This window comes from Oncorhynchus tshawytscha, linkage group LG06 (assembly GCF_018296145.1).
Source record: "Oncorhynchus tshawytscha isolate Ot180627B linkage group LG06, Otsh_v2.0, whole genome shotgun sequence".
Classification (NCBI taxonomy): Eukaryota; Metazoa; Chordata; class Actinopteri; order Salmoniformes; family Salmonidae; genus Oncorhynchus; species Oncorhynchus tshawytscha.
Genome location: NC_056434.1, coordinates 61,950,384 through 61,964,288, shown reverse-complemented (window position 1 = coordinate 61,964,288; position 13,905 = coordinate 61,950,384). Strand labels below are relative to the sequence as shown.

Below are 13,905 nucleotides of genomic sequence, written 5' to 3'. Positions count from 1 at the left end.
TCAACGGGGTTCAGACAGGGAGAGATGACGCTTGTGCTAAATGAAATCTCTCTACACTGCCTCTCACTAGGAGAGCCAAGATCAAGATTACGGAAAGTGTGTATCGCATAACATAATAATTGAAATTTTACACCAACTAAAGACAAAAAATTCAGACTAGCTCGGCACAAAATAAATCCGACAATAAGCTCACGATTCAGAAAACTTGATCATGTTGTTGTGTATTTGCATTTTAGAGTTGAAATTAGAAAGCTGAAACTAAACAGATGATAAATGAGGGTTTGTGCCTCTCGTCCACCTTACAAACAGCATTCACACCCACTAAACAATGTGTGTGCGCCTGCGTGTTTGTGTGTGTGTACCATTCAACAGAACGCATATCTTGTTTGTGAAAGGCTGAATTAGGGAGGTGTTTATCAAAACTGCCCAATACAATTATTACATTTGATTTTTTATAGATCCTTTAGGATACAGTGCCTTGCGAAAGTATTCACCCCTCTTGGCATTTTTCCTATTTTGTTGCCTAACAACCTGGAAAAACATTTTTAAAAGGGGGGGGCGGTTGTATCATTCGAATTACACACCATGCCTACCACTTTGAAGATGCAAAATATTTTTCATTGTGAAGCAAACAAGAAATAAGACAAAAGAAAACAGAAAACTTGAGCTTGTATAACTACCCCCCCCAAAAAAAAAAGTCAATACTTTGTAGAGCCACCCTTTGCAGCAATTACAGCTGCAAGTCTCGTGGTATGTCTCTATAAGCTTGGCACATCTAGCCACTGGGATCTTTGCCCATACTTCAAGGCAAAACTGCTCTACCTACTTCAAGATGGATGGGTTCCTCTGGTGTACAGCAATCTCTAAGTCATACCACAGATTCTCAATTGGATTGAGATCTGGGCTTTGACTAGGCCATTTCAATACATTTACATGTTTCACCTTAAACCATCCGAGTGTTGCCTTAGCAGTATGCTTAGGATCATTGTCCTGCTAGAAGGTGAACCTCCGTCCCAGTCTCAAATCTCTGGAAGACTGAAACAGATTTCCCCTTAAGAATTTCCCTTTTTTCAAAGCCATCCATCATTCCTTCAATTCTGTTTCTCAGTTGGTAGGGATCAATGAAAAACATGATGCTGCCACCACCATGCTTCACTGTGAGGATTGTGATCTCGGGGTGATGAGAGGTGTTGGGTTTGCGCCAAACATAGCATTTTCATTGATGGCCAAAAAAGCTTTTTAGTCTCATCTGACCAGTGAACCTCCTTCCATGTGTTTGGGGAGTCTCCCACATGCCTTTTGGCGAACACCAAACGTGTGCTTATTTTTTTCTTTAAGCAATGGTGTTTTTCTGGCCACTCTCCTGTAAAACCCAGACCTGTGGAGTGTATGGCTTAAAGTGGTCCTATGGACAGATACTCTGCTGTGGAGCTTCAGGGTTATCTTTGGTATCTTTGTTGCCTCTCTGATTAATGCCCTCATTGCCTGGTCCATGAGTTTTGGTGGGCGTCCCTCTCTTGGCAGGTTTGTTGTGGTGCCATATTTTTTGCATTTTTTAATAATGGATTTAATGGTACTTCGTGGGATGTTCAAAGTTTCTGATATTGTTTTTATAACCCAACCCTGATCTGTCTCTGGCTCCACACCCACCCCGCCCGGCCATCGAGATGTGTGAAAGTTATTGTATAACATTTCTGGGAGTATGTAAACTTAAATTATGTATTACCATATAATTGTTGTATGTTTTCTATACTTATCTACTTGAAAATGGCTCAATTGACCAATTTGGCACATTTATGCAGACTTGATAGAAACTATTGTGCAGTATTGCAGTGCTTCACTGGATCAATTGGAAACTTTTCACACACACTGCTGCTGTCTAGTGGCCAAAATCTAAATTGCACCTAGACTCCTATATTATAATATGGCCTTTATCTTGCATTTCAAAGATGATGGAACAAAAAAAATAGAAAATGCATGTTTTTTTGTTTATCTTTTACCAGATCTAATGTGTTATATTCTCCTACATTAACTTCACATTTCCACTAACTTCAAAGTGTTTACTTTCAAATGGTATCAAGAATATGCATATACTTGCTTCAGGTCCTGAGTTACAGGCAGTTAGATTTGGGTACGTCACATTTTATTGTGTTACAAAGTGGGATTGAAATGTATTTAATTGTCATTTTTCTGTGAACAATATACACATAATACTCTGTAATGTCAAAGTGGAAGAAAAATTAAGATATAATTGTTGTTGCCGAAATATTCACCCCCTTTTGTTTAGGCAAGCCTAAATTAGTTCAGGAGTCAAATTTGGCTTAAGAAATAACATAAAAAGTTACATAGACTCACTGTGTGTGAATTAATAGGGCATGACATGATTATTAAACGAATAACCCTTCCTCTGTCCACCATACATATAACATCTGGAAGGTTCCTCAGTCAAATATTAAATTCCAAGCCCAGATTCAACTCCAAAGCCCAGAGAGCTTTTTGAAAGCCTACAAAAAAAGGGCAGTGATTGGTTAATGGGTAACAATAACAAATCAGACAATGAATATCTTTTTAAGCATGGTCTAGTTCAGGGATCAGCAACTAGATTCAGCCGTGGGTCAATTTTTTCTTGGTGGGATGGTCTGGGGCTGGGACATAATAAAACTGCATTTGTACACAGCAAATTGACCGCAAGAAGCCTAAACAGTTATAATATTTGACTAAAACATAATCATCTCGAACCTTGATTACATTTGGGAACATTGTCCTGTGTTGGGTGCCGTCTTTTTGGATGGGACGCTAAAATGAGTGTCCTGACTCTCTGTGGTCATTCAAAATCCCATGGCACTTATTGTAAGAGTAGGGGGCATTCACCCTGGTGTCATGGCTAAATTCCCAACCTGGCCACATTCCATCAAGGCCGCCAAATAATCTCACTCATTCCTAATTGGCATATATCACTTCTCACCTCTCCACCTGATAGCTGATACGTGTGGAAAGGTCTGGCACAAAAATGGTCGCCGAGTATTATTAAGAATGATGTCCAACAATGAAAATTCAACTATTCTTTGTTTGTTTTTATAATTTTTCCCAGGAAACTTGGGAGGCCAAATAAAACTACCCCGAGCAGCAGGACAGGAATGAAACTGCTCAGTGATGTTATAATGAGGACATTGGCGATTTTAAACATCTACAGAGTTAAATGGCTGTGATGGGAGAGAGTTGAGGATGTATCAACAACATTGTAGTGACTTCACAATAATGACCTGAATGACAGAGTGAAAAGAAGAGCACAAATATACAACATATTCCAAAACATGCAACAAGGCATTAAAGTAATACTGCAAAAAAACATGGCAAAGGAATACACTTTTTGGCCTAAATGCAAAGTCCTATTGTCACACCCTGACCATAGTTTGCTTTGTATGTTTCTATATTTCGTTTGGTCAGGGTGTGATCTGAGTGGGCATTCTATGTTGTATGTCTAGTTTGTCTGTTTCTGTGTTTGGCCTGATATGGTTCTCAATCAGAGGCAGGTGTTATTCGTTGTCTCTGATTGGGAGCCATATTTAGGTAGCCTGTTTTGTCATTTTGGGTTGTTGGTGATTGTCTATGTTAGTTGCTTGTGTCAGCACAGGTCTCATTATAGCGTCACGGTCATTATTAGTTTATTGTTTTGTATAGTTTGTATTCAGTGCTTTCTTTATTAAAAAATCATCATGAACACATACCACGCTGCATTTTGGTCCGCTCCTTACGACGATCGTGACACCTATGTTCAGGGCTAGGAACATATCTGTATGTTCCTAGGTTTGGGGCAAATTCAACACAACACATTACTGAGTAACTGCCTCCTTATTTTCAAGCATGGCGGTGGCTGCGTCATGGTATGGGTACACTTGGCAAGTACAGGATAAAAAAAACGGGATAGGGCTAAGCACAGGCAAAATCCTAGAGCAAAACCTGCTTCAGTCTGCTTTACACCAGACACCGGGAGAGGAATTCACCTTTCAGTGTGTCAATAACCTAGAACACAAGGCCAAATCTACACTGGAGTTGCTTACCAATAAGACAGTGAATGTTCCTAAATGGCCAATTTACAGTTCTGACTTAAATCTGCCTGAAATTCTATGGCCAGATGAAAAATGGCTGTCTAGCCATAATCCCCAAAATATTCTGGCATGGTTTAGATCTTGTCTGTCGGAAAGATATCAGTTTGTCTCTGTGGATGGTTTGTCCTCTGACAAAGCAACATGCATTTCGGTGTTCCGCAAGGCTCCGTTTTAGGACCACTATTGTTTTCACTATATATTTTACCTCTTTGTGATGTCATTCGAAAACATAATGTTAACTTTCACTGCTTTGCGGACGACACACAGCTGTACATTTCGATGAAACATAGTGAAGCCCCAAAATCGCTCTCCTTGGAAGCTTGTGTTTCAGACATAAGGAAGTGGATGGCGGCAAATGTTATACTTTTAAACTCGGACAAAAGAGATGCTAGTTCTAGGTCCCAAGAAACAAAGAGATCTTCTGTTGAATCTGACAATTAATCTTGATGGTTGTACAGTCGTCTCAAATAAAACTGTGAAGGACGTCGGCGTTACTCTGGACCCTGATCTCTCTTTTAACAAACATATCAAGACTGTTTCAAGGGCAGCTTTTTTCCATCTACAGCAACAACAAAAAAGAAACGCCCCTTTTTCAGGACCCTGTCTTTCAAAGATAATTTGTAAAAATCCAAATAACTTTACAGATCTTCAGTGAAAAGGGTTTAAACACTGTTTCCAATGCTCGTTCAATGAACCACAAACAATTAATGAACATGCACCTGTGGAATGGTCATTAAGACACTAACAGCTTACGGGCGGTAGGCAATTAAGGTCACAGTTATGAAAACTTAGGACACTAAAGAGGCTTTTCTACTGATACACCAAAAGAAAGATGCCCAGGGTCCCTGCTCATCTGCGTGAACGTGCCTTAGGCATGCTGCAAGGAGGCATGAGGACTGCAGATGTGGCCAGGGCAATAAACTGCAATGTCCGTCTGTTAGACGCCTAAGTCAGCGCTACAGGGAGACAGGACGGACAGCTGATCGTCCTCGCAGTGGCAGACCAAGTGTAGCAACACCTGCACATCCGAACATCAGACCTGCAGGACAGGTACAGGATGGCAACAACAACTGCCCGAGTGAAACCTGGAATGCACAATCCCTCCATCAGTGCTCAGACTGTCCGCAATAGGCTGAGAGAGGCTGGACTGAGGGCTTGTAGGACTGTTGTAAGGCAAGTCCTCACCAGACATCCCCGGCAACAACGTGGGCACAAACCCATCGTCGCTGGACCAGACAGGACTGGCAAAAAGTGCTTTTCTCTGACGAGTCGCAGTTTTGTCTCACCAGGGGTGAAGGTCAGATTTGCGTTTATCGTCGAAGGAATGAGCATTACACTGAGGCCTGTACTCTGGAGCGGGATTTGGATGTGGAGGGTCCGTCATAGTCTGGGGCGGTGTGTCACAGCATCATCGGACTGAGCTTGCTGTCATTGCAGGCAATCTCAATGCTGTGCTTTACAGGGAAGGCATCCTCCTCCCTCATGTGGTACCCGTCCTGCTGTCTCATCCTGACATGACACTCCAGCATGACAATGCCACCAGCCATACTGTTCGTTCTGTGCATGATTTCCTGCAAGACAGGATGTATGTATGGCAAAAAATACATATAATCCAACTCATATTGCAACACAATGTTGACTGTTTTACAATAAACCTTTAGCAAGCTTTATTAACATGAACTGGCAGTGTAGAACATTCTTAACAACTTATAACAGAACACATGAACTTGCATGACCATCCGTCTCGTGGGAGCACAAAAAGCACTAAGACAAAGCTAAGCCCCAACAAGCCACGCATCCAAGGCTTCAAATAGGCTGCCGCTGCTACAATATTTTGTCAAAATGATTGTTATTGTACTTAACAGATACCAAAAGCATATCAAAAGCCGTAACATGCATTTAAATTAATTTAAATGACTACAAAAATGATTACAAACATGATACATTATCGGTCATGAAGTGACTGATTGTGCTCTATCAGCTGCACACACTCTATCCAATCATAGCAGCCAGAAACTCCAGAGAATGAGATAGACTTGTCCAATACACAGCGCCTCAGACTTGTTTACATACGACAACACATCGCAATGTTATGCTGAAATAACCCTTTGCCCTTAGCCCTTTATGGAGTGGTCACTTGCTGATGTGTTTTTGATAGTGTCAATCACTCGAATCTGCCACTTTTGTGGTCAAAATGAGAATTGAGCTGATCAGAGCGCACTTGTATCACAACTGCAACTTATTAATATTCCAAAACCCACTCGTTAGCATCTTGCATGTGTCCCCCACGCGAACGATTTTGTAACATGATTCCCCATTAGACACTGCCAGACAGACTCACACTCTGGTAATAGATAGTGAGAAAGTTGTAAAAAAAACTAAAATGGCATGTCGCCACTCGCCAGTGACTTGATTAGATGATTTTGGCCTGGCTGCACAATGTGCCTGCTAGCTACTACTTGCTATCTTCATTGACAAACACAGAGTTGGAACATAGCAAGCTAGCAAGTTATTTGGGGCACTGATAAACCGTGTTTAGCTTGTGCTTTATTTCAATAGTTTGACAGCTTGCAGATGATGAAGTTGTAGACATGTTACGTATCTCAGAAATCAGTCCTGAGTACACAGCCAGACTTTCCCGCAATTACTAGTTTTTCATGCACATTTTTTAACTTGAGAAATACTGCATCAAACAACTTAGCTAAATGTAAAATTGTGCAACTAAAACCTCCTCGGCAAAAACATCTAAATTAATTACAGATTTCATGATTTCTTGACTATTTTAAGGAAGTGGCTATGTTGTTGCTACAGTGACTCAGGAGGGACAAACAACAGTACCTACCAGGGTACAATATGCAAACATAACACACCCACATAAAACCACACCCCCAAGACAACTCTCGTTTAGCTTCAGTTATGGCCACTAGCATTTCTTCAAAGCAATCTTCAAAACCGCTTGAGGCGTTGCCTTCAACTAGCAGAGGATACTCTGCCACCAGTCGACTCAGCACACCAGCCCATTCAGCAACCCGACCAGGTCAGCGATGCCCATTTGTCCCTCCCGGATAGACATGATGGCAGCCCATCTCAATGCCTTGGCTTCCTACTACAGTGCTCCCTCTACTTTGCGCACTAGATGGGAGCCCCCACCACCGAGAGGTCCAAGGTGGCCACGGTTATTTCTCTGCTGACTGGGCGGGAGTTGGAATGGGCCACGGCCATCTGGGAGAAAGGAGAGGAGGAGCTGGATTCACATGAGGGGTTCAGAGGTGTCTTCAATCATCCACAGGAGGGCAGAGAGGGGTTGAGCACCTGCACCAACTACGGAAGGAGGACCAGACTGCTGCCGGGTACACGGTCACTTTCCGGATAGTAGCAGCATCCAGAGGATGGAATGAGACGGCACTTCGTACGCTATTCAGAAGAGGACTGCGCAAGGAGGTCCAAACGGAACTGGCTTGTCGAGACGACAACCTCTCCTTGGACGTACTCATTGGATGGCTATCTGTCTGCATAACCTACTTCGGGAGTGTCAGCATTCTCATCGCTTTTCTCCTTCCCTCAGTGAACACTTTGGATTAGAGCCTGAACCCATGGAGGTAGAGGTCATTCTGGTCAAGGAGGTCACCAGCTCCAGCAGTGTCCGGTACGTCCCAACTCGAGATCCACGAGAACCGAGGGACTGTCACATGATGTTCCACCTCCTTGGTCAAGTGTGAATATCCCCTCTTCATCACTTTCTGCCAAAACCTTTTTGGTGTTTATCACACTAGTTGACTGTCCCTCATGTACTGTTTCTACAGCATTAGTGGATCCCGGGTGCCACGGGAAACTTTATTGACCAGACCCTTGCCTCCTCTCTTAACATACCAGCACTCTTCTCCTTTCCCGGTTCAAGCCTTCGATAATCGGCCATTAGGTTCAGGGATCATCACACACATCACCAAACCCCTCACCCTCACCATGGAGTCCATCCATCAGGAGAACATTCCCTTCTTCATCACCAGTGCACCAGCTCACAAGATCATCCTCGGCCACCCTTGGCTTCAACGCCCTAATCCCACCATCTCATGGATGAAAATCAAGGACTGGGCACCCAAATCCCGTCCCCTGTGGTTCCAAGTCAGAAGAGAGTCCTGTGGTTGCCCTTCAGCCCAACATCCCGGAGGTATACCAGGACCTGCGGGAGGTATTCTCCATTCGCCACCTGTCTCCCTCCGCATCACCCCTGGGACTGTGCTACCGACCTGCTTGCAGGCTCTGAGCCCCCGCGCAGACGCATCTGCCCTCTGTCGGTGGCTGAAACCAAGGCCATGGAGTACATCCATGAGGCGCTCCAACAAGGTTTCATCGGCACGTCCACTTCTCCTGAGTCTGCAGGCTTCTTATTCATTGGTAGGGCAGCCAGCTCTAGGAATAATCTTGGTGGTTCAAAACTTCTTCCATTTAAGAATGATGGAGGCCACTGTGTTCTTGGGGACCTTCAATTCTGCAGACATTTTTTTGTACCCTTCCCCAGATCTGTGCCTCGACACAATCCTGTCTCTGAGCTCTACGGACAATTTCATTGACCTCGTGGCTTGGTTTTTGCTCTGACATGCACTGTCAACTGTGGGACCTTATATAGACAGGTGTGTGCCTTTCCAAATCATGTCAATTGAATTTACCACAGGTGGACTCCAATCAAGTTGTAGAAACATCTCAAGGATGATCAATGGGAACAGGATGCAGCTGAGGTCAATTTCAAGTCTCATAGCAAAAGGTATGAATACTTATGTAAATAAGTGATTTATCTTTTTTTTAATACATTTGCATAAATGTAAAAATATATATATATTTTCGGTTTGTCATTATGGTTTATTGTGTGTAGATTGCCTAGGAGTTTTTCAAAATACATTTTAGATTAAGGCTGTAATGTAACAAAATGTGGAAAAAGTCAAGGGGTCTGAATACTTTCCGAAGGCACAGTATATTCATCTCTGGAATACAGTTTAAAGTATTACATACATTTTAAAATGTATTTGAAATACATTTTACATGATGTTAAATATACAGAAAAAATATATAAACTCAACATGTAGAGTGTTGGTCCCATGTTTCATGAGCTGAAATAAAAAAATCCCAGACATGTTCCATACGAACAAAAAGCTTATTTCTCTCAAATTTTGTGCAAATATTTGTTTACATCTCTGTTAGTGAGCATTTCTCCTTTGCCAAAATAATCCATCCACATGACAGGTGGGGCATATCAAGAAGCTGATTAAACACCATGATCATTCCACAGGTGCACCTTGAGCTAGGGACAATAAAAGGCCACTCTAAAATGTTCAGTTTTGTCATACAACAGAAAGTCACATATGTTTTGCCAGAGAATTGAACGTTATTTTCTCTCCAATATCATTTTAGAGAAATTGGCATTACTTCCAACAAGCCTTACAAACGCAGATCACGTGTAACCACGCCAGTCCAGGACCTCAACATCCGGCTTCTTCACCTGCGGGATCATCAGAGACCTGCCACCTGTACAGCTAACGAGTATTTCTGTCTGTAATAAAGCCCTTTTGTGGGGAAAACTAATTCTGATTGACTGGGCCGGCTCCCCAGTGGGTGGACCTGGCTCACAAGTGGTTGGCCTACCACCCTCCCAGGCCCACCCATGGCTGCTCCCCTGCCCAGTCATGTGGAATCCATAGATTAATGAATTAATTTCAATTGACTGATTTTCTTATATGATCTGGAACTCAGTAAAATCGTTAAAATTGCTGCATGTTGTGTTTATATTTTTGTTCAGTATCTAAAAATGTATGGTTGCAGCTGATTTCAAATAGTCTGCAAGGCAGAATGTCAGTTTGAGGCATGCACACACGCGCACACGCACACGCACACGCACACGCACACGCACACACACACACACGCACACGCACACACACACACACACAACTTCCTAGCTGTGGTTTGTTTCAAACAATTGTATCAGGCCAAGTGTAACCGTAGGAGCATTCAAGCTGTGTTTCTGGGAATGCTGCCATCAGCCCCAGCCTGGCTTGATGCGGCGTTGGCAGCAGGTCTGTTCTACAGCCTCCCAGCTCAGCTACTCCCACCGGTGCCCCTCAGGCAGGCCCATACAGCTGGGTCTGCCTGGCTGAGCTCGATCAGCTCAGTTTTTCTCTGCCACCCAGCTATGGCACAATGGATCCTTATTAGCATGGAGAGGCGTATGGAGGAACCGTATAAGCAGCCTTAAATGAACGTGTGGCTAGGTGCTCTGTTATACAGGCTATGGTGCGGTAGCTGGTGGGTGATTCCGTCTGTGTGGGTTCTCTTGCATCGTAAGTCTTGTTAAACACATGTTATGCAAGTTATGGGATTATATGGGATCAAGTAATAATCTTTGCTCTCTGCTAAATGCACAATGTCCTCACTTGGAACCAAGAAAATTCTCACAATCAGACATAGAGCAGCAAAACTATGACCAGGAACTTATGGCAAACAATCACATAGGGCATACCATAGGGCCTACCACATGATCAATCCCTTTATTTGATCACTAAGGAAAAACAATAAGAGAATCTATTTGACTTGAGAAAGAGAATTGGCTGGTTGGCCTACCTGAGGGCGTATTCCACTCTAAAGCCTTTTGACCTGGCCAGGCTGGTCAGAAAGCTCCTTCTACTGCTGCCCATCTTCCTCTCCACCAGGTACACCGTCACCTCATTGAACTTGACCTCTTCCTGACCCCGAGCACCAGCCTCAACTGGCCTTGGCCTTTTCTTCACACGTGGCAGCATGCTAGCATGGATCATCTCTTTGGGATGAGCTTCAAAAAGTGTAGCACCTAAACACGGCACTTGTTTTTGCAACTTTCTAATGATAGTCTGTGTTGTGCCCCACACCCCTTGCTTTGTTTTTGGTGATGCCACAATTGTTGGTCTCTTATTTGTCGACACAGGGACAAACTGGCAGTTTGAATGAGGTCTCTGAGAGGCTGGCTGGCTGACAGGAAACCTCTGGCAAAGCAACAGGTGTTTATGATTAGGGTTTTATTAAGCAGAGATCAACTGCCAAAATCCAAAAATGACAGTGAATGGAGTTCAACCAAGGATACCTCAATGGTTAAAATAAATCAACAGATAAAACGTTCAGTATTAGAGAGACTTCATGAATCCACATTGAATGGATCGAAAGTTAGTCCACATAGAGTCCAGAGAGGAAAAGCAAAGCCATGTAATCAACACTAATGAAACTTTTGTGAAACATCACAGCACAGTTGAAAAATATATGGCAGATAGAAATTAAAAATGGATGGCGTTAAGAGATAGACGGGAATATATATATATATAAAATATAAAATATATATATATAATATATATATGGGGGATTGGAATCTACAATCTATCTGCACTATTGAAGCTGATCTATCCCCTGAAAAAATTATAATAATAATGAATCTGGGCCAGAAAAAGTTGCATTTAGATTATTGTTAATCAGGATTCTGGACTGCAGGTTAGAGCAAAACCTTGCTCCAGGGGACTGCTGGGATACTGGTCACCTCACAAGACCCCCACAGCTGTCCAACCACAACGTCCAGTCCACCTCCTCATCCCTGCATCTCATTATGTCCAGACCACGCTTCCACCATCTGCTCCAACACTTAATTAGCTTACAGCTTCACATGGGATTCCTGGTCAGCCATCCCCTTGAGATACCTTATACAGAAGATTTGCACTCGTGTAGGTAGGTATGCCATGGCCCATCGGTCAATGATTAGGACTATTTTGTCCAAATTGAGGGTGTAGAGAGTAGAATATGACTTTATTGATCCCAACTTGGAAAATTGTTTAATCACTCAGCATCGTCAATAAGGACAAGACACGTATCAATGACAAACGCATGATAAGAAACACATAAGACACATATGAAGGCACCTGCGTCTTAGTAGTAGAGTCTGATTAAAAGGAGGTCAGAAATGTTGTTGTCTATCCTACCTTGGGGAAACAAGAAACAGCAACATTCACATTAAGAATACATGAATCAGTTAATAATTACAAAAGCTTACCCAAAAGCCTCGTGGCTTTGTCAGCCTGCTAACTGAAGCTCCTCCTGTGCTCCATTACAGTGCTGTGGAGTGGGTGTGTGTCATTGTCCATAATCATGTGTGCCTTTTCTCTCAGCCTTTTTATGAACATGTCCTGCATTGATTCCAGACTGCAGCCAATTGTAGCACTGGCTTTCTTGATGATTTTTTCGAGCTTATTGAAGTCCTCCTTGGCTAAGTTCCCTTTCCAGAATACAATGGCATAGCTCACCACGCTAGCCACGACGCTGCTCTAGAACATGCAAGGGATTTTGTCACATAGATTAAAATATCCAAACGTCCTTCAAAAGTGCAATCCAAACTTGCTTCAAAAGTCTAGTCTGGATTGAGCTTTTTTTGTAGACACTAGCTAGGATTCCATCCAATTGTGGACAGATTTCCTTGCAAATGTTTGAAAAATGTTTCACCTTGGGTGGGTTTCCATCAAGCGGACTTGATAAATTAGTGCACACAAAATGTACTTTTTTGCTCAAGTTTTCATGTCCCAAATTACAAATCTAAAGTTCAATGTTTTTCCATCGCATTTTCAGCTAGTTTTGTCACAAAAACTGTTGCGTTAAACAGCAAATGTGCATTCTAGCCAACAGCTCGCAGATACTAATATATGCCATTTAGCAGACGCTTTAATCCAAAGCGATTTACAGTCACGCGTTTATACATTTTACCTACTGGTGGTCCCAGGAATCTAACACACTATCCTGGCGTTGCAAGCACCATGCTCAACCAGCAGAAGATCAGGCTGTTTGGGTAGGCTAGTCTACATGAGATTATTATGGATCATTTGTCAAATATTATTATGTTTATTTTTCAAACGGCAGTCAAGCATTGTGTCCCCAGGACAAGGCCATCAATATTTATTGGAAATGAGCATTAAGATCACCCTGCACTTTCACCACCTAGTGAAGTCCCTCATAATTTATTTAATCTGTAGCCTAATAAACTGTATGGTCTCCTGAGTTGTAGTGGGACTCCACACCATATCATCGCGACTCCAAATTTACTTTGATCGTTATTATATTAATATTTGTGCATTAAGGAATTTCCACCGCCATTTCTCGCATAATTCATTTTACGGACACAAAAAGATCCCACCATGTCAAATGAACAAATGATCTGTCAGCATTTATAAAACCAAAACCAAAACTTCCTATTTCCATCACAGCTGTCGTGATTTTTTTGTTGAATGTTATGACTTTACGCTCATAAAAACTGTGGAGATAAACTCCTCTCTGGGAAGAGGAAGAGCGGGGGTGTATGCTTCATGATTAACGACTCATGGTGTAATCATAACAACATACAGGAACTCAAGTCCTTCTGCTCACCCAACCTAGAATTTCTTACAATCCATTGTTGGCCATATTATCTCCCAAGAGAATTATCATCAGTTATCGTCACTTCTGTGTACATTCCCCCTCAAGCAGACACCAAGACGGCCCTCAAGGAACTTCACTGGACTCTATGTAAACTGGAAACCATATATCCTGAAGCTGTATTTATTGTAGCTGGGGATTTTAACAAAGCTATCAGGGCACAAGACGAGACCCAGATGCAGACACAGGAGGCAGATGGTTAGAGTCTTTGATATTTATTAACAATCCAAAGGGGGTAGGCAAGAGAATGGTCGTGGACAAGCAAAAGGTCAAAACCAGTTCAGGGTCCAGGAGGTACAGAGTGGCAGGCAGGCTCGAGGTCAGGGCAGGC

The 13,905-nt window shown here is 42.7% G+C and overlaps 1 protein-coding gene across 1 annotated transcript in view; it reads right to left on the bottom strand.

The window, feature by feature from the left end:
• LOC112253405 (DNA nucleotidylexotransferase-like) overlaps positions 1-11,078 on the bottom strand; it is a 142,248-nt gene extending 131,170 nt beyond the window's left edge. Inside the window, exon 1 of the mRNA XM_024425384.2 lies at positions 10,719-11,078. Coding sequence (XP_024281152.1) covers positions 10,719-10,912 — 194 coding nt within the window. The 5' untranslated portion in view covers positions 10,913-11,078. The remainder of the gene's footprint in view (positions 1-10,718) is intronic.
• Between the last annotated feature and the right edge of the window lie 2,827 nt (positions 11,079-13,905).